Source organism: Thunnus albacares, chromosome 4, assembly GCF_914725855.1.
Source record: "Thunnus albacares chromosome 4, fThuAlb1.1, whole genome shotgun sequence".
In the NCBI taxonomy this organism is placed as follows: domain Eukaryota; kingdom Metazoa; phylum Chordata; class Actinopteri; order Scombriformes; family Scombridae; genus Thunnus; species Thunnus albacares.
This window is the reverse complement of record NC_058109.1, coordinates 32,084,905-32,112,575: the sequence shown is the minus strand read 5'-3', so window position 1 is coordinate 32,112,575 and position 27,671 is coordinate 32,084,905. Positions and strand designations below refer to the sequence as shown.

The following is a 27,671-nucleotide window of genomic DNA, read 5'->3' as shown; positions in this document are numbered from 1 at the left end:
AGCAATGTTTGCTGGCTATGTGTGTGTTTTTTTGTGTCTGATGCCCATCACCTGCCAGTGCGATGGGCCTACAGAAAAGACAGGAAGGAGCTGACAGTGACTTTCACCTGTCCATCATCATCCTCCTCCTCCATCATCCTGTGTGTGAGTGGAGCAGCCTCAGGGCATTGCAGGGGGCAAAATAAATGACTCAACAGCAACTGAACCTCAGCGCAGCACAGCCATGTATACTTGGGAAGCAAATCACAGACAGTCTGTCTGCGACACGTTCCTCTTCGTTGTTGGAGTCCGTCCTCTGACAGACTCTCCCTTTTTGACATCCAGCACTCCAAACGAGTCCCTGAAGCAGCAGCAGCAGCAGCAAGGACAGAGGGCGAACAACCCTCCTCTTGACCCCACCCCAACCCCTTAACCCCACCCGCCCATCTGCCCACCCATGGGTCCAGTTTGTCCCCTATTATCTCCACTCATCCGTCCCCGCCTTCTAGGTCCACCCCCCGTCAATCTCCTCAGTCTCAACAAATAAGTTAAACATTACAAAAATAAGAAGCAACAATGACAAACCAAATATGAGAGTGAGGGAGGGAGACAGAAAGTGAAAGATGCTCTCTACTTGAGAAGAAACAAACTGCCTCTGTAGCTTTGTAGGAAATCCCATGCATAATCTACTGATATCCATTACGGTGGCATTAAAATGAGTAGGATGACCTTTGACCTCTTAGCCACTCAGTCTGTTTCCGTTGACCAGTAGTGGGAGGGGTGGGTGGTTTCAAGCAGGAGAAGAAAGAGCTTCACAAGTCCTCCTTGCTCCCTCTGGCCTTGGTAATTGAGCAGGAGTGTGGGGCGTTTGTTTTGTCCATCAGCAGTGCCCTCTGTGCCCCTCACTCCCATCACCGGCAAGTGTGCATCTCCACCATTTTGCGGCACTTTTTGCATCTGACATAACAGCACCAGTGGAACTTACAGCTGCACCTGTCCACCACCTCCACCTCCTGCGTCTGGAAGCCGCGACCGCAGCACATCAGCTCGCAGCCGTCGATGGCCTTTGAGGTTCTGTTACACTGCCGGCCCACTGTGCCCAGCATGCCCGGCGTGTCCGGGTCATAGTCGCAGAAATCTGGACTAGGCTCCAGGTAGACCAGATCTTCGTCCGTGTGAGGTTTGAACTGGGAGTTGCGAGGCACCAGGACTTTGGTGGTGCCCACCTTGCGCTGCTCCACCTCAGTGGCACCGTCAAACTTCTCCTTGATGACGTTGCCCACCTTGCGGAAGGGCGGCATGGCTTTCCAGCAGGTCTTCACCTCACACGAGCCTGACACGCCGTGACATTTGCACTCCACACGCATGTGGGACAGGATGGCCTGCAGAGATGCCAAAGAACCTTTAATTAGCTGACAGAACTTGAAAAACGGCGATGACAGTAATGCATCATATTCATAAAGACTGGCTCTCAAACTAAAGAAAAATGTGTTTGTGCTCACAGTTAAAACTATAACAAAATGTTCTATTACTACCAGAGCTGTAAACTCGAGACTCAGAATCGAGTCAGACTCTTAAATTACACAGATTGGGACAGGATTTTGACTTGACTGCTGGAGACTTTACAGACTTCAGATCTGATTGCCTAAATACTTGCGTCTTTCAAGTGTCAAGTTTAAATTTATAAATCACCAGTAACATGCAAACCTTACAAAGCCCCAATATTTAATTAATTAGGCAATGAGAGGACATGTCATGAGTTATGTAAAACACATCATTCTCAGTTATGTAAAACACAACATTAACAGATGTGAAATGAAAATGTTGAAATGCTCTGCCATTTTATCTTCCAACATTCACAGACTCGACTGATTTGAACATTTGATCATAAAGGCTTTTGACTTTGATTTCCAATACATGGAAATGACTTAAAATTTTGTTCTAACAGACTTGAAACTTGACTTGGACTTGTCTCAAGTCCTTGAAGACCTGAGACTTGACTTGACATGCAGTTGTTTTGACTTGCCTTGACTTGGACTTGACTCAAATGACATAGAGCATGATTTGGACTTGGCTTGAATAACGTGAGACTTGCCTCGGACTTTATTGAATGACTCGAGACATGATTTGGACTTATCGCAAATGACTTGAGACTTTATTTGGACTTGTCTTGAATGATTTGAGACTTGATATGGACTTAATTCAAATGACTTGGGACTTGACTTGCACTTGTCTTGAACGATTAATTATCTCAAAGAACTTGAAACTTGACTTAATGTATCACTTTACTTTATAGTTTAAATCATTCTATCTGTATTTTCATTCTTCTCAGTGTTGCTGCTCTTGTAAACTGCCAGCTGCTTTAATCAGCACACAACAACGTACGTCTCAATCATTTCTAATAAACTAAGCTTGCATCACAGTATTTGGCGTGTTTAGTGAAATGGATACTTTATTCACATGTGAGATTTTTCTTGCATGTGACTCGGTTCAAAACGACAGGAAGGCAGAGCAGCGAGTTACCTTCCTGCCAGCCTCGTTGTTGTGCAGGTTCATGAGAGCTCGACTGGAGGACTGGCCTTTACTCCTTTCTCTAACATCCACAAAGGACTGAGAAAAGGCCACTCCGTAAGCAATGTTGTCACTGCAGCCCGACCACTGGAACCCTATGACAAGATGTAGAGATAGAGACAGGTGGAGGTTATCTGTATGGCCTTCAAACATAAATACTACTACAATATTCAGCCACAAGATGGCATAATTAATATGTTACCAAGGGAATCTGGTTTCTTTTCAAAATGAAATAAAAAGTTTTGCATTGAAATACACTTGATCGGTTGTTTCTTCTGTTTCCTTTGCATGTGTGTGCGTTTGTGTGAAAGAGCGAGAGAGAGACCTACCCTCTGGACTGACTCCATGCACATTGTGGTCACAGCCACATTTTTCCAGCTCTCCGCTGCTGCAGGCCCTTGTGACCGCAAACGCCACACTGGCTGCTGAGATGGCATACACAAAGGCTGCCTCACGGGTGCCTAACACACACAAAAAGACAAACACACACACACGGTCATGTTGTTTCACTATGCAACTGAAAAGAGCTGTTCATTCTCAATGGCAAAAAGTTTGTATACAGATAAAGACTGTATTGAAGGCAATACTAATGGACAGTTTTGAAGTGAAGTGAAATGTATACAGGTAGAAAGGTTGACTTATAAACTTGTTTTAGTATCAATCAGCTTATCGTATCATCTTCTTTACTGTGTGCGAACACTTGTTGGTATGTAATTGATGACAGGAATGACTGGAGGGTATTATCTTACCCTGTGTGACCACTTTGCCAAACACAGGCATGGTCTCCAGAGTGGAGCAGTTCCATCGACGGTTGCGAAACTGGAACTGACACTCGTCTATAGCCAGCTGAGCACCACGACGCACAGCATCCATCACCTCCACACTGCGCTTACAGATCTGAACCTGGAGCAGAGACACACAGGATCTACATCAGCCACATACAGCGTCCAGATACTAACTAAAATACTGAATGTGTTCACTATATTTATCCTGGAAAAAAAAAAAGATTCACTTGTTTATTCAGACACTGATATGCCATTATTAAATTAATTGTGGTAACATTGTGGAATTCCTAAATAAGACCTGCCAGAGAAGTCAGTTTCACAACAATGGCTCATTCATTTAGGTTTTTACTGGTTTTCAATGCAAAGTACCAAGATTTTATAAAATGAGGGAATCATCAGAAGACACTTGCACATCAAAAAAAAAAAAAAAAAGCTGAGTGATGATAAAATGCATAAAAAGGTTTTAGAAAAATATCTGCTCACTGCTAACTTGTTCCCAATATTTATTTTATTCTACATGGACATGACAAAGTTTTGACCAAAAATCGTCTTCTTAAAGGCTCTAATATAGCACAGCATTCTAAGAATACGTTTATATTATTTTCTTCTTGCGTGTATGAATTTAATGCTGTACTTTGAATGTAAAGTTGATGATGATGACTCCTGATAATTGAATAACTGGGAAGCTTTTCCTCACATTATGAATTACCCAGTTCAAAGATGAAGTGTGTCCTCATAGTTCAGCTCTATATACAGGTGTGCTCACACCTTTACCTAAAGCACACTGGTTTTCACCCCAAATTTTATTTCCTCATCACTCCAAAAGTTGTGCTTCCTGCTGAAAATAGAAACTGCCGATTTCAAAAAGACTTTCAGACCATGACTGAAGAGTGAGACTGAACACAGGTGCTTCTGCTAACGGGATAAAACCTTCCACAGGTATTGGAGGAGTCTCACTGACTTGTGTTTATAGCTGTGCGTGTCTGTGTTCATTGTGTTTTACTGTGAAAAGAATGGTGCACGTACATCTATGATTATCAAGTCATTATTGTCAGCAGTTTAAAGGTGTACCTGTCTCTGGATGAGGCCTCGTAACCTCTCACACGTTTCCTCATCCCTGATGCTTCCTACTGACGACAGCTTGGCCAGGTACCTGACAGAAAAAGAAAACACAACAGGACTTCTTTAATGTGCAGTAGTACAAGGTGTAGTAAAAGGATGAAGTCAATGTTGACATGTGGCCTGAGATAACATGAGGGGAGCCACGGAGCATCCAGGTGAAAAAGATTTGAAAAGTACTGAATCTGAAGGATTCAAGCTACACATGACTTCCATCATGGTGTCGCTTGTTTATGGTTACAGCCCAACCAGCGATAGTTGGATTTCAGTCGGTAGTTTTCCTCAAAACCACCAGTCAGATGAAGCAGAGCTGGTGTAGGGAGGGTTGGTTCCCATGACGTTGTGGGAATGTTTTGGATAAATGTCTGATTGTGAGGACACTGAGAGGAGGGAAAGTGGTTTATCACACACACCACCTTCAGGCCAGACAGGTCATGGAGATATACTGCATACACACACACACACAATCTAAAATGTGTGAGAAAATGACATCGGTCTAGATGTCCTGACCCTCACACACACCCACCTCACCTCACTTCAGTCTCATATCTCCAGGCCCAGCTGCACCTTACAGAAATAGGCTTTCTCATAAGTTGGCACTGAGTGTCACACAGAGGCAGCAGCCCTGATTATGTACTGTCTACACTGCTCAAAGGCTCCTTATACGTCATCTGATTGCATGTTGAGTCTTAAACATTTCCCTGAAACAAAGGGAAGAGATAACTCCTCTTGTTTTCATTGCAATTTCACTTGTTTCAGTCTAGAAACAAATGCTAATATCTTCAAATGAGGCACAAAAAGACAGATTACTCCTGAAAACACTCAATTCAAAGAAATACGTTTATTTACATTGTAAACAGTGGAATTACTTTAATATTTTGGATTTTTTTTAATTGACCTGTTTTGTTCAGTGTTCCACACACTTTTTTAATAGAGCTGGCAGGAAAACAAAATGACCAATAAACAAAACAAATCAATTAATTTATGGAGTGATTAGCTTAGCTTAGCATAAAGATTAGAAGCAGGGGAAACAGTTAGCCTGGCTCTGTCCAAAGTGAAAAAACATTTACCATCACCTCTAAAGCTCACTAATTAACATGTGGTATTGTGTTTATTTAATCCTCACTCAAACAGATGTGTCAAACGACAATTTGGGGTTTTAGTTATGTACTGGAACTATTTCTTGGTGAATAACAACTGGGCAGAGTGACTGTGCCTTGCGTTCTGTCTGAGGTTGCGAGATTTGGTATCATCATGCCTGTACAAAGACCAAAATCAAAACCTGTGCAGGCTGACTATATCTGGCAACCCGATTAAACTAATTATATTTAAAATAGTACTTGGTTAGAAATATAAGTGTTGGTCAGTATGTTTTCAAATTTTGTATAGAGCTAGGCTTCCAGTCCTTATGCTAAGCTATGCTAACCACGCCCTGACTCCAGTTCTGTACCAAAATGCACAGACTTTGATATTGATCTTCTCATTTCACTTACAGGTAGAGAGAAAATACGTGTTAAGTAAGTGTGCAATGACTGTGATTACCTTACTATGTTAACATGAAGGAATGGATTCGGTATTTGCAGCCTCCTCCATAGTGGACAGAGTTTGAATATCAAAACGGACATTAATAAAGGCAAATTCCAACAAAATGAACTTTTTGGCTATTATTCCATATGAGTAGACATGTTTTTTCCTTAAGGTTTCTCAAGCTCGTTTTATGAGTCTTGGCTTATGAATTCCCAAGACCGCACATACCTCTGCAAAGCCCTGTATGCCCATCTCAATCAAGCCGTGGCACAGATCGAGATTGAGGAGAATTTTGCTGTCAGATTATTGACAGAGCTTTAAAGGGGTGCTCCAACAATTAAGTGTTGTACTTCTATAAAGTTTGTGGACTGGCAGGAAAGAGATTTTTAAAAGAACGATAAAAAGTGATGCAGCAGAGGCTGAAATATCCAGACTTTTAGTCCCTAGTATGGGTCAAACTCCAAAAACACTGGATGTGTGCACAAAATTTAACATACACGCTAAGAACGCTGTGCCACACCACAATGCAACTCATTAGCGTCTCTCACGTCTCTCAAACTTCACATCCCCAGTTTGCATTGCAGGGTTTCTGTTATAAATTTGAAGTTGATGTCATTTTCTCAGACTTTTTATGATGTCTGGATGGGCTGTAAACTACATGTCAGTTCTCTCAACCTTCATGAACTTTGTATGGCAAAAAAAGAGATAGAAGTATTAGCAGTGGTATTAAAAGTAGTGAAAGAAACTGTGTTGAAAGAAGTGGTAGATTTACAGAAATACTATGTGGTGGTATAATTAGCATATCGTCCTTCCAGAAGCCTGATAGGTCAAACAGCTCCTCCTCTCCATCCACCCTCTCATCTCCTCCTCTCAACAGTCCAGATAATCTTTCTCTCTGTGCTTCTTTGATGACCTTCTTCTTCTCTCTCCATCCAGACAGTGTCAGTATTTAGCACTCATCGCTGTGATAACCCCGCTCTCTGCCACTCCACAACATCTCAGCTACATCCGCTCACATCCACCCTCGGAGGTGATCTAAGGTTGACTCCATTTCCTAAGAAACACCACCGTCCTTCATCAAAGCATCTGCAAAGTGTTCCTGTCATGAACTCCCAACATGTTGTTTAAAGCTGCGCTAAACAATAGATTATATCATCATGTGTAGTGTGAAAGCTTGTACCACATGCTTTTGCAGTTCGCCTCAGCTCCACAAAGCATTTAGAACAGTGGACAAAGTTAGCGACTGGCTGGTGAACATAGTGGAGCATTTAGCAGCTCAAGAGCCAGATATTTCCCTCAAGAGTTGATGGAGACCAAAATAGGGCTAAAAGATGAGTGAATATTGGACTTACATTTATTAGGTGTTCACACAATAGCACAAGTAGAGCAGTGTCATAAAGTTGGTGAATTGACTTGAAACTGAAATGTCAGTTACACTATAATACATAAAGTTTGCTAATATTATCCACAAGAAGCTACAGGTCATATAGAGTAATGCTTTAGTAACAAGCATTACATTGAAGCATTGAACTAACAAAGATTGTATTTTTCTGTGTATGAGTGTAAGAGAAGGAAAATATTATTTCTTCTTTCAAATGTTACACAGTTTCTCATTAACAAACTAGGAAGTAATGAAAGACTTGGGCCATGAAGTTCTCTGAGAGTCATTTCACCATGAAGGAAACTGGTATGAAAACATGTAACTGTCTGTCTATCAAATGTGGAAGACGGAGTGGTGAGAACAAGACCTGATGATTATATAGTCATTTTCAAAACCTCTATGAATTGAATTGCGTTGCAGTAAATATAAACTTCTAGGAGTCTCCTTGATCCTGCTGTCTGTCCTCAAGCTTTCTGTGAGGTTACTTCTCTCCCCTAATCTACAGGTCCTGCTCCACCCGCTGTGGACCGAGTCCAGCTCAGCTCTGCCCTGCTCTGCTTGCTCGATTGTAGTTGCGAGGCTTTCATCAAATCCATGTGTGGCGTTTGATCCCTCTTTGTTGTCTGGCATAGCCTTGGGCTGGGCGCTGCGTTTAGGTCCAGGCATCCAGCTGGGAGACCATCAAACAGCGATAAAAACAACTCATGGTGAATATGCAAGACAACAACAGAAACCTACTCCTCTGACGGGCAGCGCCCCACACACACAGACACGAACAGCTGGATGGCATCCCACTGGCCTGACATTCACCCTGGAAACATTTAATAAACATTGGATGAGCTGTTATTCAGGTGATTTTGTGATTTTGTGTGTGTATGCATGCGTGGGATAAATTCGGCGTAGGCCTTGAGTGAGTGTGTGTGTGTGTTTTCTGCATTTTCTCTCTTTATCTGTTCATTCTGCTGTGTATACTCTTTGCTTCCCACAGACGAGGTTAACAAAACACCTCAACAAGGAGACAGAGGAGTCAACCCGTAGAAGGACAGAGCAACACACACACACACAAACACACACACACCATCATCCCACATCTCATCTTCATTCCTCTCCCTCCTCTCTCTTCTCTCTCTGGCCTCTGGTGGTTGCGTGCTGAAATCCCAGGGGCCTAAGCCCAGTGGAGCCAGTGGTGTTGTGAAGGCTGCGATGTGTAATGCAACACAAACATGCAGCGGCCTGCGAACGCACCACAGTCCAGGTGGAATGCTCCATACCTCCCACCCAGAGCCCCCCACAGCCTCATGGGAGGCTGAAAGTGAAAATAAGAGATAATTCTAAACAGAGAAGATACTTATGACGCAGGTTGTTATCTGTAGACAGGAAATAAAGGCTAATGTAGAAATGTTACAACACCATGCAAAATCACCTTTGAACCGCTGTCTTGAAGTGTGCATAGGAATTACATAAAACGTCGAAGTTATTTTTGAATGTTTTCACCATTTCTATTGAGATGACTCCCTGTGACTTGATAGAGGTTGTCTTTCTGAGTTGTCTCCTGCATGTTATGTACATTCGATCACGAGCAATGCAACATAAAAGTGGTAAATTTCTGTTTGCAGTTTGACCCTGCATTCTCTTGAATCAAAGAGAGAATGGATACAGATACAAAAAATCTGCTGGATTTTTCAGAAACAGGTAGTTCTGACAAAGGCAGGAGAATTTTTTATTGACATGCTGGTAAGATCCTCCAACCATATACCATCCTCTGGCTTTATCTTTATATTCTTTGTAGTTGAATCAAAATTTCCTTGTGAAACCATCTTTTTACGTATAGAACAAAGCACCCGTAGCACAGCACTCATTTCCTGAGTGAAATATGCATGACCGTTCAGTTTTATATACTGAATTGACTGTTAGATATTTTCTTCTTTTTATGAATGGATGGATGCACAGTAGAGAAAAGAGGAAAAGCAGAGGAGGGGGGTGGGTGGGGGGGGGATACAGAAGCCGGACACATCTGGATGACAGTAATGTGCTTCAGTGAACTTCTCTCTCTCTCTCTCTCTCACACACACACACACACACACAAAATGACACAAATGCTTGCAAACTGTAGCACACTCTCTGCGCATCCATCATCTCTAATGTGTATTTATATGAAAATACCCTCATGTTTGCCTTTCCAGCACTGAGTACACAGCAGAGGTACACAGTGACAAGTAAATATAGCATGGATGGGAAATGCAAGGAGGAGAGCTGCAAGAAAGAATCTAAGAAACGTCTTTTCTAGTGAGGCGCGGACACTGTACACAGTAAATGAAAGAGCAGCACTGCTGAGCTTTTAATTGAATGCACTGGAGATATTTTTCTTTAGTTTTAGGCCGATAAAGTGCAATGAAGAGAACTAAACTTTCTCACTTTCACAAAGACAAACAAGTCATATTTTACATTTCATCCTGCTGGTAGAGAGCCAGTGCTTGTAAAGACAAGTGTGACTGGTGTGACCTGAGCTAACCCTCCCTGTCCCCTCAGCAGTGGATACCTACAGTATGTGAGACATACTGGGACCTGTAGAGGGCACTGTTCTCTCAGTTTACATTCAGACACCTTACTACAGTACAGCACTGAGCTCAACTTCCTACCTCCTGAACACTGTTTGGCACTGCTGGTGGCTTTAGATATTCAGACTGTCCTGAGAGATGATCCTGACTGGAGGTTCTTTGTTGTAGTCATGTGTTTCTAAGTGTTCTTAAGAGGAAACCTCAGTCTATTCATTGTGTTTGCTCTGAATAAACAACTAGTTAAGCGCTTAAAATACATATAAATGGAAAAACAGAAAGGAAAGAATAAACCTATGTATATAATTTTTCAACATTCATGAAACTAATCTCAGAATATAGTTACATAACACAGTAAAATGCTTATGCTGTATTTCTAACAAAGTTGGAACTTGGAATATGGATTTTTTGTATTTCTAGAAACCAGAAATCTTCTAAGTTAAAAAGATTTGAGTAACATAAGCAAAACCCTTCAATGTATGTGTTTTCCATGTCTGTAACTCATAGCATAAAAACACATCTCTAAACATCAAAAGACACTGACATCAGACCTGACTGCTTATTTGTCAGAGGATCTGAAGTGAAAACCAACCTAACCTCTGCACTGAACCTTGTTAACCATATATTGACCTCTGAACCTGTCAGTTCCCGTGTCAGACAGCAAGTGTCCTTAAGCGGTAAGCACACTGACTCCCAGCTTTTCTTTGCTGCAGCTGACGTCTGAATTCTAGCTCTCAGAATTATTAATGAAATCCATCGAGTGAACAAAAGACTGAAGCTTTCAGACATCAACACAGAGGCAGACAACAGCCAAGTTTGTTGTTTCAGCTTTCACGTTGAAGTCATGACAAGTTTTAAAAGAATTTTACTTGCACAAAAAGACATTAATCATTTCAGAAAATAGAAATCAGCTTGCGCAAAATGACGGGCATGAAAGCAGCGTAGAGTGTGTTGTATTAAAGTTCATTTCAAATGATCAGCGTGAGCTGTTTGATATCTCTTCCCAGGCAAATAGTGACCCGGGTTAAAAGCATGTTTCAGGTTGGTTTGAATGGATCAATACATGTTATAAATGTGGTTTTATGACCCTGTTCCTGACCTGGGTCTAATGTGGGTCTGACACTGCTCTGCTGTTGTATTAAAGGGTTATAATTACTGTAGAGCTGCTACAGGATTAACATAGAATTACTTAAAGATAGACTGAATTAATGATTGTGACTTACAGTAACTTCTGGTCTTCTCAATTACAAAGATACTTAAATGTGAGTTGTTGCATTAATGCTTAATGAAGTGACCCAATACTGAAAATAAATGATGTAAAATGTCACAATGTTGAATCACCACTGAATTATTATGCTAAAGCAATTTTATGTCTATACATAATACTAGTTTTTGATTGGATTAAATCATACATTGGGACATCTCAAATGTAGTTCCAGTGTCCATTATTCTTAATAAGTGAAGAATGTGTATTAAACTGATGGTAACCATAGCAACGGTACTTCTTCTTCTTGCTATTAAAACTTCACTATCACTGCTAAAACAAAGTTATCCATTGGATAAAATTAAACACAGGCTAAGTTTCTCTCTCAGGTGTATTTGCTAGGTATCCATGTTATAAGTGTAATAATACACTCCAGCGTGTCCTAATGTAAAAGATAATATACTCTGCTTCATGCCGTGGCCGCTTTCTTGTTCATTATTTGAGGATATAAGGATGTGTTATTACTTACAAGTCCAAATGCCAGCAGTCTTTATCGATGCAGGAAGCACTGAGACTGTAAGGGATTTCACTTTTTAAGCATTTTTGCTAAGAAAACAGTCCAGGAGATCCCGTAGAAATGGCTATATGGTGAAAATATAGTCATCAAACACCATTAAAATAAAGGTTATAATAAAAAAAAAAACCTTTCAATTAAATTTTGTCCAGTTTTATCAGCTGCTAACAGTAGATTTCAACTTTGGAAAAAAAGGGAAAGTAAAAGCCATGAGTCTCTGTGCCATGAAATAAATCATACTTTCATAAATCTACATAAAATCCTCATTGTGTGTTTGCATTTTGACCAGCTCGCAGACAAAAGACCGACCAGGGATGGCTGAAAAGTCACTAGCTTGGTGCTATGTAATAAAATATAAACACAGACAGTAGTTCAACACCACTGTCATTAAACGCAGTCTGGGGATCACAGAATCATACAGTCTATTTGCAAACTGCAAACAAGGGTCTTGTGTTAGTGGAAACATCCAGGAATTAATCTGCACCTTGAACACATGTTGTTGATCTCATATTACAGATGGAATATTAAAATCAAATATTACAGTAAATGTATGGTGATCTGATAGAAATCTATTGAAAAAAAAAATTTAATATAAAAATAAAAGGCCTTAAATATAATATGCGCTTTGAATGAGAGCCTGCATTTACTCAAGTAATATGCTATCTGTCATTCTTTCTCAGGAGTAAAAAACACATAACCTCTCAAATGATGAATATCTCCCCGAGGAATAAAACTCCTCATATGAAGGAAAACATCGAAATGAAAAACAAAGCCCTGCTGATATTCAGTAGTTGGCTCAGGAATGTTAGGGTGGTGGTGGTAATAATGGGTGGGTGTGAGGGTATGAACGACTACATGGACCTAATTTTGAGTCATAATACTGAAAATAGCCTTGCTCTCAGTATGTTTTCAGTGACACAGACAGAAAATAAATGTAGGAGGGAGACAGCACCTTCAATGGAAAGAATGAAAGATAAGAAGGGAGGATGTAAGTGGGAAGAGGGAATCATTTAAGAGTCAGACAGTGAAGGAGTTACGAAAACGTGGAAGCAAAGCAGGGAGACGGTGAAGTGATGAGAGGAGAAAACGCTGCAGGAGAGAGAGAGAATGAAAACCATTTGATTGAGGCATCTTGAGGAGATTTAAACACATGATGACTGAGAATGGAGTTCAATTAACAAAGTCACTGCACAGCGAGTGACTCGTGCTCCTATAGTATTGTGTGTGTGTGTATATGTGTGTGTGTCCATGCGTATGTCTGGGTGTATTTATATGCTGCTGGCTCCACTAGAGCTCATTTCCCCCTAAAAATAACATGCTCTGCCAACACCACAACCCTCACACACACACACACACACACACACACTAACATTTTACACACATTTGGGAAAAGTGGCAATAAAAGCCATGATATTAACCTCCTTCCTGGTGTTAGTGCCGGGGCCCCAAAAGACTAGGAACCATCTAGTGTGTATGTGTATAATGTCCATGCACACCAGCTTCATCCAACAATAAAGGTCTCTCAGGTGATGTAATAAACACTCTGGTGGCCATGTCGGAGGTCTGTAGCTCTTGGGAAACAATAGCTGTGAACAGCTGATTGTTTCTAAATGCAGGACTTGACTGCAGCTGATTCCTCTGTTGTGTACCTGTGACCATCTCTGTGTTTAGGTAAAGTGAGCTGATACAAATGTATCATAGCACCAAAGTGGCGTAATGGTTTTTGTGCTGTCAGGGGTGGTTGTACAAAGATGACAGGCATGCATGATCATATCAGTTTTGAGCAAGCAAGTCTCTACATCTCTGTAAAACATCATGTGTTTAGAGGGGTATGTCTCCAACATTTTGAAAGGGGTGGGGGCTGCTGCCTTTGCTATATATACATGTACAGATTATAGATTATTATTATATTACATTTAGGAGATTTTTTTTATTTATTAAAAACAAAAAACATGACACCATCACAGTAGTGGTAAAATATCAACTAAACAGTTAAGTTTGCGGAACACGCAACAGTGCCTCTGTTTCAGTCAGGTGCTTTTCAAGCTTTATTCTAACAACGTCCACATTAGGACCAGGTTATGCAATAAAAGAACTAGTTCATTTGATGTATTGTCTGACCATGAGGGAAGGAAAAAGTGTTTAGAGCTATCCCGAATGGCCACACTCAAAGGCAGACTGAAAATAAAATATGGGGATAACGGTGCACGTTTTCAGATAGTCTCTAATGGAAGGAATTCATAGTGCTGGAAATAGTTGTGTCACAGATCAAAATGAGAACTCGAGAGAGAAGTTCCAACCAAGCTTACTTTCTCACCTCCACACGGCTGGCCAATCATGGCGTGAAGTGGGTGTGATTGTCGCATTGTTGGTTTCGGAGAGTCATAGAAATGGTCATATGCAGCCCCCCTAGTTCCGATGTTGGAAAGGTGTTTGACTATCCATCAAGCACTTCTGATGGAGTATATGCTATACTATACTGGAGCCTTTAGCTTCTGTTTAACTTGCATGTAATTCTCAATGTATTTTTCTTATGGAGTTTTTTTCATGACTTTCTGGAAAATTGAAACATGTTGCTGGTGTTTTCATTTAAAAATAGCAAATAACTAGCACATACTAGTAGATAGTAAAAATGTAAGCATCCTGTCATTTCAACCAATTTTTTGAAAAGAAAGTAGTTTGTATTCAACAAGCTTCAAAACTTGCATAAGTCTTAGCCAGCAGCTAGCTTGAAAATCTGGTGAGTTCTGCCTCAATGGATATGTGGCCGATCAGATTCCAGTGGGGGCCAGTGTCCCCTGATCCCTCAGATCCACCCCTGTCAGTTTGTCCATTTTTACAGAATTACAGGGCAAGGTACTGTGTATTAGCTGAGGGGTAACAGTAACAGTGTATTAACTCTTACCTTGATGGGTTTTCCATCAGTTGAAAACATTAGATGATAACAGCATGGTATTTAATTCCTATTCCAAAACAAAAAAGGGCATGGTGCATCATGATTGTATAATAATATACATGACTAAATTTGCAATTTATGAGAATAAACATTTCTTAAGCTGCATTTTTGACCACAAGGGGGTCAAAGAGACAAAGCAAACTCACAGAGACAAAGACCTGATGTAGCATCAGATTATCAAGTTAGCAACATTATCATCCTGTTTCAGTCTCCTGAAACACCTGACAAGTCCTTTTAGCTCTTGCGTTTTTGTCTTCAGCAAGTCCTCAGGACAATGATCTGCTTCTTAGAACTTCATATTTCTTCACCAGCCGCTTGTTTACTTCGGGTACACGCTTGTCTGAGCTTGTTTGCTGGAAACGGCGGCCTATGTTTTTACATTTATGAGAGCAGTGAGACTCAACCATACAGCCTATCTGTGGGCTGAATAACCAAAACTCAAGCTAAAAGGAGCTAAAAGCTGCATTGAAATGTAAATTCACTTGGAAGGAAATGGGAGATTAGAAATATGTCAGTAGGTATTGCATATCTATATTGAAGATATATACAGTATATCCTCAATATAAATGCAATAACCATTTCCTATATATATATATACATATATAAATATACTATGATTTTTTTGAGGGAATATTATTTTATATTTTTATTATGGCCTATTATAAGTAGAAGTAATATAAAGCAGAAAAGACTCAGCAGAAGGTTCCCTGAGGAAATTTAGTTGGGATAGGTCGTAATATGCAATTTGAGTTTTGAGTGTCTGATGACAGATGAGCAAACCGAGCAAGTGAACAGGAAGGCTTTACAATAATAAACTGGCAAAGATATTAGACAACTCATTAAAAGACTGCAGGCTAATGATTTGATCTCTTATTGTTATGGTCCACTGGTAGGATAAAAAAGTTCATGAAACCATAAACTGAAAAGAATCTGATTTGCTTCCATATCTCTGCATGAACAGGGCTTTTCTACTGTGTCAAAGACTAATTTATGCTTTTTTTATTTTCACATCTAGTTGGAGAGATAAGAAGATAAGCTTGCTTGTAAAATTGACATCGTTCATGCAAGGCGGGCGGGTTTGGACATGCACCATATGCTCCTACTTACTATTTACACAGTTAACACACGTGTGTAAACTGTGTGTTGTACACACATATTTGCATGTATAAAGCACTCTCTGTGTATGAAGTTAGAATACATTTTCAACACGGTTCTCACCTCATAACTACTGAGTAGAATCTCACATTTACATTTCATTTACTCAAGTATTGTACTTAAGTTCAATTTTGAGGTACTTGTGCTTTACTTGAGTATTTCCATGTGATGCTACTTTATACTTCCACTCCACTACATTTCAGAGGGAAATATTATACTTTCTACTCCACTATATTTATTTGACAGCTTTAGTTACTTTTCAGATGAAGATTTGACACAATGGATAATATAACAAGCTTTTAAAATACAACACATTGTTAAAGATGAAACCAGTGGTTTCCAACCTTTTTGGCTTTTGACGTCTTACAAAAAGCAGTGTGTAGTCGGGGTCACATTTCACATGTCTATGAGTTGTTAACAGCTCCACCAAATAGTGATTTTACTTTTACTTAAGTAAAGGATCGGAGTACTTCTTCCACCACTGGCTGTAGTGTACATTTAGAAATGCAATCAGCTGTTCACAGCCATTGTTGCCCAGGAGCACGAGCCCTCCGGCATGGCCGTCAGAGGGTGTTTTATGTCTCCTGAAAGCACCTCCCTGTGGATCTGCCAGAACTGTCTTTCATCTTTCAGCGAGCCTGGTGTTTCCTCGTCAGCCCGAGCTGTCCTGCCAGTAATCTGGTCATCCTGAGCGATTCCCCCATGGCTCCAAGTGTATCACAATAATTGTACATACTACGGTGACAAGAGGGCTTGAAATAACATGCCATAGCTTCATCACACTCGTGTGTGTGTGTGTGTGTGTGAGAGAGAGAGTGTGTGTGTGAAAGAAGTGTGAGGCGCCAGCGTGTACCGCAATGCCAAGGTCTCTGCTTTCTCTGGTTACCCATCAGCTGCCATCTCTTTAGCACCTCACCATGGTTATCCAGGACATATACATGTATGTTCACACCAAAGTATACACACACTTACACAATCACACACATACAAAGAAACTGAAGACAAGAAAGAGAGAGAAACTGAGAGAAGGACCACTGTGTGTGTTATGATATAAATGAATATCAATGACATGCTGTTAGAGCTTTCTAGGATATGAGTGACACCTTACTGTTCAGTAGTTTAGTGAGCTGTAACATGAACAGGGGATGAACAAGACAGCCAGATTTTAAAATCATAGTAGCTTTTCTGTCGTATCGTTTGCATCATGCTATTGACAGTAGCACACAGCACCGCTGCTTACTGAAGGTGAAGTGTGTTTAAAAAGCAAACACTCAACTCTTTCTAGGTTTTAAAAGGGATGTGCTTTCTTAAGCAAATAAATAAGGATGATAATCCTTTCTGCAGAGCAGATTCATGACAGTTTAACTAAACAAATATACGAAAACTAAGCAAAGCCGCTCTCGTGTTTTTGTCTTTTCTTTAGACAGGTGCCAGTTGTAATCCTTCTTTTGCCACAGCAGTGCTGACTGAGAGTAACTATTCACAACCACTGGGGTTACTGTTTCTTAGGTCAGTGTTTAAGGTTTTTTACAATTTAAGTAACTTTTGAAAACATTTTGACACAAATCAGTATTAATATTAGAAATATGACTTACAGATATTTGTGATATGGTTTCAAAAAAGAATATGGAAGAAAAAAAATATAAAAAAGATATATTAGAAATAATTATCTACAAAAACTGTTTATATAAACTACTATACTATGTAATACAAAACATTTCTTTAGAAAACAGATGAAGTTAGAGGTATTAGTCACAATTTTAAACATGCCAGCAGTGTGGCACCAGGGATAGCACGGATGGTTGGTTGGTCCACCACTTTGATCCACTACTCAAGTATCTCACAACTAATGGATGCTTTTGGATGGACTGTCATGAAAATTTGAACTGATGTTCATATTCTCTAGAGGATGAATCCTACTGATTTTGATGGCCCTCTGACTTTTTCTCTAGCGCCTTCATGAGGTTGACAGATAATTGGATGGATTTTAATCGAAATTTCATGTCTACTTCGAAATGAACTTTAATCACTTTGGTGATCCCTTATCTTTTCTTCCAGAGCGACCAATTACATCAAAATTGAACATTTTTGAAAATATATTTTGGGGCATTTTTATGCCTTTATTACAGGCAGTAGAGAGATGACAGGAAAAAAGGTTGAAAGAGATAAAACAAGGGCTAGATGTTGTACTTCATGATTAGTGTTTCAACCTGTAAGCCACTGGCTCGTCCCAAAATCTTAATTTGTCCAATGCTTTGATTATATACCTGCAAATGAAAGATATTCCCATCAACCTCAGCTGTACTTTGTGTTTAGTGCTAATTAGCAAATATTAGCATGCTAACATACTAAACTAAGATGGTGAAAACGGTCAATATTTTACTTGCTAAACTTCAGCATGTTAGCATTTTCATAGTTAGCATGTTAACATGCTGACAACAACATTTAGCTTAAAGCACCGCTGTGTGCTGCTAGCATGGCTGTAGACTCTAAATCTTGTTTTTATGTGTTAAGTGTTAAAATATTAATGTCCAATTATTTTAAACCCAGTTGTCACCTAAAGCATCTGGGTAGCTACACATCACTACAGAGCAGAATCCTTCACATTCACACCTCCACTGTAAAACTCCTTTAATGTAATAAGAAACTTTTAACGGGTATAACAACTGATTTTCTTCTTCTGTAGATGAAAGTGAAGCCCAAAATGTGCTACTACATTTGATTTCCTACTAGCCAGTACATTCCTAAATTCTCACAACCGTCCTGCTTTCTCTCTAACATTATGTTCAGCTGAGTTTGTGTGTGTGTGTGTGTGTGTGTGTGTGTGTGTGTGTGTGTGTATTGGAGCGTCTGTGGTGCACTGTGCGTGGCTACCATTCCTCTGCAGTCAGTGTGTTAATTACTGAGTGTGTGCCACTGTGGACGGAGATGCCAGCTTACATCACAAAATCACAAAACACAAGACACGCACACACACATGGAGGACCTGGAGCAGTGGGCAGGTGCAGCAAAACCAGGAAAGAGGAGGAAGACGAAGAGGAGGAGGAGGAGGAGGGTGATGACAGACAAACTAATGAAAAGTAGCATTCAGGTCCCTATTGGGCGCACAAAACATGACTCAGCACAACAGAGATTTGGAAACATTTTAGCTATTCTCAATCACTGAGTGCAGATTTTAAGAAATGTTATATATTTGATACAATGATCATTTTATGTTTTAGTCTACGTCTGCTAGTAATGCAGTTATCAAACAAAAATAGGGCTGAAGGTTATTTCCTATTATTGATTTATCAGAAGATTATTTTTTTCAATTAATTGATTAATTATTTGGTCTATAAAATATCAGAAAATGCTAATCACAATTTCCAAAAGCCCAAGCTGAGATATTCACATTGTTGGTTTTGTCCAACTAACAGTCCAACACCAAAAGTGTTGAGTTCACTATCATAAAACACAAAGAAAAACAACATATTCACATTTGAAAAGTTGGAGCCAGTGAAAATTTGGAATTTTTGCTTAAAGAAATCATGATTGATTAATCAAAATTGTTGCTGATTAATTGCTGTTGATTGACTACTCTCAGAACATTAAAAAAAACGTGGCTGCGTGTCAGATCTAAGTAGCAGGTGTTTTCCCTGTTTTTGAGGATTTGTGTTATGGAACATGACTCAGCACACACAACTAAAGGCTGCAACCTCACAATATTTCAAGCACTGGGTTTTATTTTCAGCTTATGATGTACCAGTGTTAGTATAAAATTAATTCTGCAAACTTTAATCTACTTTACTGAAAAATTAACTAAATCCAAATTAAGTTGCAAGATGCATAAACAAACGCAACAACCCTGATGATGTCATAGTGATGTCATCAGGGTTATCTCGCCTTGTATTTAAAGACGGCACATTTATAAAATGGAACCTGCATAACGAACTGGAGGCACGGAGTTTGAAAGATGGAGGCATTTACCATGACGGGAGGATTTAATGAAAAGACGTTAGGAAGTGGCATTGTGGGAAATGTAGGAAAGCAGCATTTTTGGAGCTTGACCCATGCTAGGGACAAAAAGTATCTTTGCTGATTTGATTTTGAACTTTTTATTAAAATCTATCTCTTTTGACTCCCTTAACCATAGACAAATAATAATAATAATAATAATAATAATAATAATAATAATAATGTTTTATTCTTATTATGTGATGCTATTGGGCATTTATAAAAATCCATAGACATGCAATGAGACTCTTCCTGCCTCATTACTTTGAAATATTTGATAGATACAGTAATCCAAAACTGATAACACATAACATAATAAATAAATGACATGGCAGAAAATAACAGTGAGTAAAGGGTGCAGGCCAGGATAGTTGACACATCTTTCCCTGTCTCTCAACAATTTAAATAGTTAACCTTTGCCATTTTGAAGATAAAAAAACAACAGCAATAGAAAGAGATGTTCCTGGGATTCTTAAATATTCTATAATACACACTCCTGATGTCCTGTCCACCAATCAAGATCACCAAATCATTAATATAATAAGATCATGTGCTGTATAGTAGTAAACTGCTCTGTTCTACAGTAGGTTTTAGTCACATAGTCCAGCTACCACCACCTGTCTGCTCCGTCACAGCAATGATCTCTCTCTTCTAATTGCTTCCCATCCTTTGACCCCTGAGTGTACCTGCTGCTGTGCGGAGGTGAAACTGAAGCTTGAGGGTTTGTTGAGGAGTTGAGGACTCAGATACAGTCCGTACAGCCTCACAACAGTGTAATCCCGCTGAGCAGACTGGCAGCTCCACAGCCTGCCTGTACATGCCTGCTCTGTGCTGCTGTCACCACGCCTTCAGCCCCAAACAGCACAATTACCCTGCACTCAGTGACAGAGTTCAAGGCAGGCAGTGCTGTTTGGTAAGATTTTCATTTGACTTGTTGTGATTTATACGCCATCCAATGAAATGACGTCGGTCAGCAGTATCAGCTGGGCCGTTTGCTGCGCTATCCTGATGTAAACATACAAGGCTGTAATCCTATTAGAGATCTTACACGAGTAGTGTTATGGAGAAACCGTGAAATGGGAATACAATTATAAGGGTAAACTTAGACTCACTACACAGAGGCCACACTATAAATACATAATAAGAACATAGCAGTGATTTATCAGTAGGTGATTGCGTCATATTACAGTAAGTATCATTGTCAGGTATAGATCATATCACCTTAGGCTGATTCTCTGGGAGAAAACTGGAAGGTCCTCCCTAAATGATCAGCGCCGCTCGTAAATTTGCTGAAGAGGAATGAATGGCAGCAGAAAATGGAGCAGAGCCTGCGGAGGAATGCAGAAACCCACCTAACCACCTCCCACAGGCTGCCGGGAGAGCAGGCACACACACGCGACCCAACCGACCGGCCCCAGGAAGAGGTGGCACTGTGCAGCTCAACTACAAAGTGTGTGTTATCCTCAACAGGGATTTAGAGCTCTGACTGTCTGACTGCTCTAACATCCCCCCCGAATTAAATCAATAAACGAGTAATACATCACACTTTAAGAGCGGGCCGACATTTGTCTTGGAGCTTGTAGTGACCTTGTTGAACTTTTCATTATTCTATATCTCTGTTTCTGAGATATTTTTACTATGACGCTCATAAACGTTTAGTGTCTGCCTGCAGAATTCAGCTGATAGTGTTCTTATTCTACTGTGTATTTTAAGTATTTAGTATCACTGATAGTAGTCCTAATAGTGTTCAGGCACTGACAATTTTATAATAGATTTTTCTTTCTTCGTAAGAAATTCTTAAGCTTGAATGCAACTGAACTGTCCACACCTGCCTAATATTTACTGCATCACTGGCTGTCTTTCTACTGACCTGTAATCTCGCCTGTTGGTGATGACAAACATATGAATTTAGGACTATCAAAAATGTTTTAAGGATGCAGGTCAGAGGTTTAATTGGTTGACTTTTCAAAAGAAAGTGTCAGTGAACTCCTCAGCAATGCCTTGAAGGTTTTCCAAGGTGAATAATAGCTCAGTTTCTTGCTATTTACAAGAAATGTAGTGCGTTCATTTTTACAGATTGCACTAAAAAAAATCTTCTGAAAAGTCTACTGAATAATTTCTAAAATATTCTGATATAGTTAAGAACAATAAGAACAATGATCTCAAAATGAGGATTATCAGGATGAGTAAAGAAATCCCATCTGACAAGAACTTTGCAAACTTTTTTTCTTCAGGCTGTAAATGAAGATTACTGTCACGTTTCCACCTGCCATTAAATATATTAATTTCATACATAAAACTTTCACGTGCAAAATGCTATGTCATTTTCAATAAGGAATATAAATTTTCACCTTTACGGGAAGCTGCACCTTTCCAAAAAGAACATGTGCGTTTTCACTTGTGTAAGGGTCTTTGCGGGGGGATGTAGCGGTGTTGGTAAGTTATTAAGTCTGGGTGAGGGAGCGAGAGAAAGTGTGTGTGTGTGTGTGTGTGTGTGCGTGTGTGTGTGTGTGTGTGTGGCTGGTTAATAATTAACCTGAGCTGGCCACTGAGCTGGAGAGAAAGAGGACAGAAGAAGATGAGCGGCCATGTGAAGATGTGCAAGAAGAAGAAGGACAGGTGAATGACAATAGTGGAGGTGGAAAAAGACATGAGACATGTGCTCCGTGGTCCTCTTTCTAAAATCAGGACCAATGTTAGAAATGTGGAGTCCAACTTACAGCCAGTTACTCGCGTTGGCCGAGAGGAGCGCACAGCAGAGCATCAGGACGCACCGCAAAACATATTCCTCGGTCATCTCGAGAGGGAGGGAGGAGAGGTCGGTGAGAGCTGAAATAATCCCGAGGTGGACGGGGGGTCGGCGGTGGAAAAAGAAGCAGCGGCGGGGTCCGGTGAAGGCTGTTAATCCATCGTCCCCGCATCCAGTGGGTCATCCACCGGGGAGGCGCGCAGCTTCACGGTCCGTCCGCCCGGTTCTCCCGTCCCTCCCTCTGCCACTCCGCGCTCAGAAGGGACGGGGAGAGGGGGAAGAGAGGGATGCTAAAAATACGGTCAAAACTCTGAATCGGACCCTTCTTCTTAATCAACTTGTTTGCTTTCCTTCTCAGCTGCGCGTTAACGCCAACCGGGAGAGCGCGCGGAGAAGCAGTCAAATAAAAGCCAAATTTACGAGCTCTTAGGCGGTTCTTCCTCCTCTCGGAAGGTTTATCACCCGCTGCCGGGTCCAACTCTCAGTTCAAGCGGGGGCTCTCCTGTCAGCGCGCCGCAGGCTCCCCAACTCTCCCCGAACACATGCACACACACTCTGAGCGTAAATACGCACGGCACCTCCTCACACACCACCGTCTCTCGGTGCGACTGGCAGAGGGGAGAATGTGTGTGCTGACTTTAGTTGAGGGGCGGTGCGAGGATATAGAGGTATGGCAGCGAGATGGGAGTTTTTTGGGGATGAAGGAGGCGGGTTTAGTACGCTGCTAAGGTAGTGTGTGTGTGTGTGTGTGTGTGTGTGTGTGTGTGTGTGTGTATAGACGGGACTATGTGTGTGTTTTAGAGGTCTCCTGGGAGGATGCAATAGCACAGCCATTCACTAATGCCCTCCCCAGCCACCCTCCACTCCTCTCCAACACACACATAAACACGCTCTCTTTCTCTCTCTCTCTCTCTCTCTCTCTCTCTCTCTCTCTCTCTCACACACACACACACACACACACACACACACACGCACGCACACACTTCTTGGCAGCACCTCACTCTCCCTGTCACACACTCAACCAAATATTCTGCGGTCAACAGGCTATTTAAAGCTTGGCTGCAAAATGTCTGAATTTGAAACCAGCAAATCCCAATAATATGACAAATGTCAGCTACACACTATTGATTGATGAAAACGTTGTAGGAGGATAATAAGGTGAGGCAGCCATGCTGGCCTAATGTAATACCACTGAGGACTCAATATGACTCACCTATCCTGGCGAGGAAGAAGCGCGAGGTGGAGGACTCGAGAATGCAAGATGATATTCAGTAATCATTTACATAACAAAAAAAAAAAAAGAAGAAGAAAAAAACACACATTTATTGTGCAAGAATCAATCCTGCCTGCATGCGTCCATCACTACTAATGACTTTTCTCAAATCCACTGAATTTATTTTTAACACCACTAAGAATCCCAAAGATTCTCAAACCAAATATGTCAGAGTGAATTATGAGGAAAGGTGTATAAAAAGATGCAAAAACATGTACATTTTTTTCTAAGATGTCGCAGCCATTAGAAATTAAATCATAAGTTTGAAGTTTCATTCAGTAAAAGCAACAGTAGATTGAATGAAATGGTAAACCAAGCAGATACAGGATGAGATATTAAACAGAGTGGACAAAAGTTTTTGTACCTACAAAGTTATTTAGTTATTTAGTTATAAGGAAAAATTGAAGAAAAAACAGCCTGAAGGAAATGTTTGTGCCCAAGATGTTTGACAAATAGTGAAATAAATACATACACACAAAGATACATGTGTTTATACATATAAATGTACAATATAGATAAAATTTGATCAAACGTCATTGATCACAGGAGGGGAATTAAGCTTTACAACAGCACAAGAAGAAGAAATAGGACCAGGATGCAGATAAATAGATAACAAAAAAATCTAAGTTAGGCAGCTTTAAACCTGTGTGAATAACTATGTGTACACACACACACACACATACACACACACACACACACACACAAAAGTTGCAAAAGAAAAATAATGAATTTAGGGAAAAACAGAAGAGAACAAAACCCACAAAAATAGACACACCAACTGCTGTTAAACCCACTAACCTGCTGATAGGCAAGTCAGTACAAACTCATGCGGTGCAGCCAAACTTTGTTTAAACCCACAAAACTTTAATGGAGTCTAGTAGAGAAACGTTTCAAAATATACCAACTACATTAAGCTGAATTGTAGTGAAAATGTGTATAAAATGATTCACAAGACATCTAGAATATTTCAATTTGTTGAAATCCTGCAGCCATAAAAAAATGGATTTGAATATTTCATTCAGTGTAAACATCATGTAGCTTTTTTAAATGGATACGTACAGAATATCATTTCCAATCTTAAAGATAATTAAGACAGAAATAAAGAGTGAAATCGTATGTCAAGTGGAGGAGTGAACATGCATGTTAACACGGATTCCGCTTTATCAACACACAGATGTGGAGACACTAAGTAAAGAAAGCACAGACTAGAGACTTCAGCTGCAGCCTCTCTTCACACATGGGCCCAGTCTTAAACTTGTGTGTGTGTGTGTGTGTGTGTGTGTGTGTGTGTTCATGTGTGGGTGGTGGTGGTGGTTGAGGTTTGGGTTATGTGTGTGTGTCGTCTAATCTCATTTCACTTATTGGGTTTTAGGGAGCTAAGAATACACCCTGCTGGGACGAGACGCTGCAGCCGCGCCACCAGCTGTGTGCAGTGTGGCTCCTGGCTGCCAGACACACACATTCACACTCACACACACACACACACACACATACACACTGTAGCGTTGAGTAAGACAAGTCATCTGTCTGATTTTGGATACTTAAAGATAAGATAAATGTGTATTGATCCCTGCGGGGAGACTTTAATGCAGCAGCCAAACTAAATTAATTCAGAGGAGGGAAAAAAAGTAGAATAAAAGCCCAAAAAACAGAGTATCAAGCAAACTCTGAAAACTGTAACTGACAAGGGGCTCTAAAGTTTTCTCCTCATTTGAGCGGAAAGTCTGCAGGTTCTTCAGTGAAAGCCACAGAGTCAGAGCTCCTGGACTGGTGTGGGAACCTGCTGACCTACATACTGGGCTGACAGTTTCTTCCAAACTTTTGCTCCCACTGAACCCATTTCTGCTTTACAATGAGACAGATGGCACCTGCACTGAGCTCAGGGGAGTGGTGTTAAACTCATCACGCATTGCAGTGAGAGCTGTAGTCCGCGGCTGGCGAAGGCTTCACCATCCAGCGGTGAAATGAAATGAAATGAAAAAAAACACCCCAGAGTGCATTCAGGTGTTTTCCCTGAGGTCACCTGCATCAGCTCTGCTGCTGATTGGCCAACAGAGGGGGGAAGTGAGTAAAGCAGCCTCTCAATGATCAGCAGGAAATCAACAAGTTTTAGGTTTCTCTTACATGACTGAACTACATTATTATCATACTGTTATACCATCACAACTGGAAAATCCTTATTCATGAAGGAGATGTATAAAATGTTGTTCATATTAATCAAAAAGTAAAGTTTATGTTTGTAAAACTGCAGCACTCTACTCACATACATTTAGTCAATGCTTTAATGAGAGTAAAACTTGATTCTGGTTTATATTCACGCTTTTCTACTAAATTGTCGACTGCAATAAGTCATTCAATATTCAAACAATCATATTTCTCCTGAGACAAGTGACACATGCTGCCAGACAGATAAAATGACACTATTTGAAGGATTCCAAGATAAATACAGCTGCAACAGAGACACTTATGAGACCTGCAATGTCAAAAGCAAACTAAATGGCCTGTTAATGGATACACCATACACACAACATAAAACAGCAGCAGCCAAATCAAAGTGAAATGAAGTGCAGCAGAGAGAGCGCGTATAATGAGTAAAGGTTTTGCTTGCATGGAAGTGAAACTTGCAATTTATTATCAATAATAGTGGAAGAAGTTTTTATATCTTTTACGTAAGTTAAAGTAGTAATACTGCAAAATAAAAATACTGAATTATAAGTTAAAATCCTGCATGAAAAAATTTCTATCTGTAAAATATTAAAATATTTCTTTAAGTAAAAAGTAGCAGAAAATGGAAATACTCAAAGAATGTGCAGTAAATTAAGTCAAAATTCTACTTAAATACAGTATTTGATTCATAAGCCATCATGACTCTCTCTCAGTATTACATTTAACCCTTAAATGGCAAAGCACATATATATATTTTTGGAAAATTAATTAATTTCTATTTTCTAATGTGTCTAGGCTAAAATGATTCTTTTCAAAATATGACATGTATTTTTCAGTTAACACTCTGTATCTCCTGAGATACATTACCCATTAAAGGCTGTAAATTTAACATAAATTGTTCACGTGCCAACTTTTATAAACATTTTATAAACAATTACTGAACTACTTTCTTTCATGTTTTGCAAACAAAATTTAAAAAAGTGAAAAAACTGAACAATACATAGTTATTCACATATGTTTTGTATTTGGAGGAGTGGAGTGGAGAGCTCGTCTGGTTCAGTGAAGCAGCTTAGTGTAGCAGTAGACTGAAACTCCGTTTTTCTCCAACTATTGAAAAAGGAAAAAAGTTGTTGATGTAAAAAAAAACAAACCATATACACTCCCTTCCACCTATACTGAACATCTAACTATATGCTCTATCACACAAACTTCTGTGTGTGTGTGTGTGTTTGTGAGAGAGAGAGACACACACACATATCACGAGACTACACGTCATGTATTATTGCAGACAGACACACACACACACAATATGTACAGCAAAACCACAACAATTTGCAGCACTCCTCTAATCATGACCCAAACATCTTCCCTGGCCCTTTGACCACAGCTCATCTTCCTCGTCTTCCTCACTGGTTCCCTCCACTGAGTCTGATCAGGTGGCAAAACTAAACTCTCTCTTTCGTGCACTGTAGAAACTGTTGACAGACATTCCCTGAAATTATGAGCACTCACTGGTGAACTAAAAATACACATTTGAGAGTCTGGCTGAAGTATCCTCCAGGATACAGACATTTCATGCCTGATTATCAAAATTGTGAAAATGTAATTCATTTTTTTTCAACAAGAAGATATTAAATCAACCTTAAAAATATTTTCTAAAACAAAATAACAACACTTATCTCAT

At 40.1% G+C, this 27,671-nt stretch overlaps 1 protein-coding gene across 1 annotated transcript; it reads right to left on the bottom strand.

The window, feature by feature from the left end:
* Positions 1-439: 439 nt before the first annotated feature.
* On the bottom strand, positions 440-23,184 carry wnt4 (wingless-type MMTV integration site family, member 4). The gene is made up of 6 exons (XM_044350005.1): positions 22,520-23,184; positions 4,407-4,488; positions 3,300-3,453; positions 2,880-3,011; positions 2,503-2,645; positions 440-1,361 (listed from the first exon to the last, which is right to left on the bottom strand). The coding sequence occupies exons 1-6, from the start codon at positions 22,594-22,596 to the stop codon at positions 891-893; spliced, it is 1,059 nt and encodes a 352-aa protein (XP_044205940.1). The 5' UTR covers positions 22,597-23,184; the 3' UTR covers positions 440-890.
* Between the last annotated feature and the right edge of the window lie 4,487 nt (positions 23,185-27,671).

Coding starts and splice junctions, on each gene's coding strand:
- wnt4 (XM_044350005.1), bottom strand. CDS start 22,596: ATGACCGAGGAATATGTTTTGCGGTGCGTCCTGATGCTCTGCTGTGCG. Junction 3,454..4,406: donor GAGGCCTCATCCAGAGACAG/GTACACCTTTAA, acceptor TCTCTGCTCCAG/GTTCAGATCTGTAAGCGCAG. Junction 3,012..3,299: donor TGGCAAAGTGGTCACACAGG/GTAAGATAATAC, acceptor TGTGTGTGTTAG/GCACCCGTGAGGCAGCCTTT.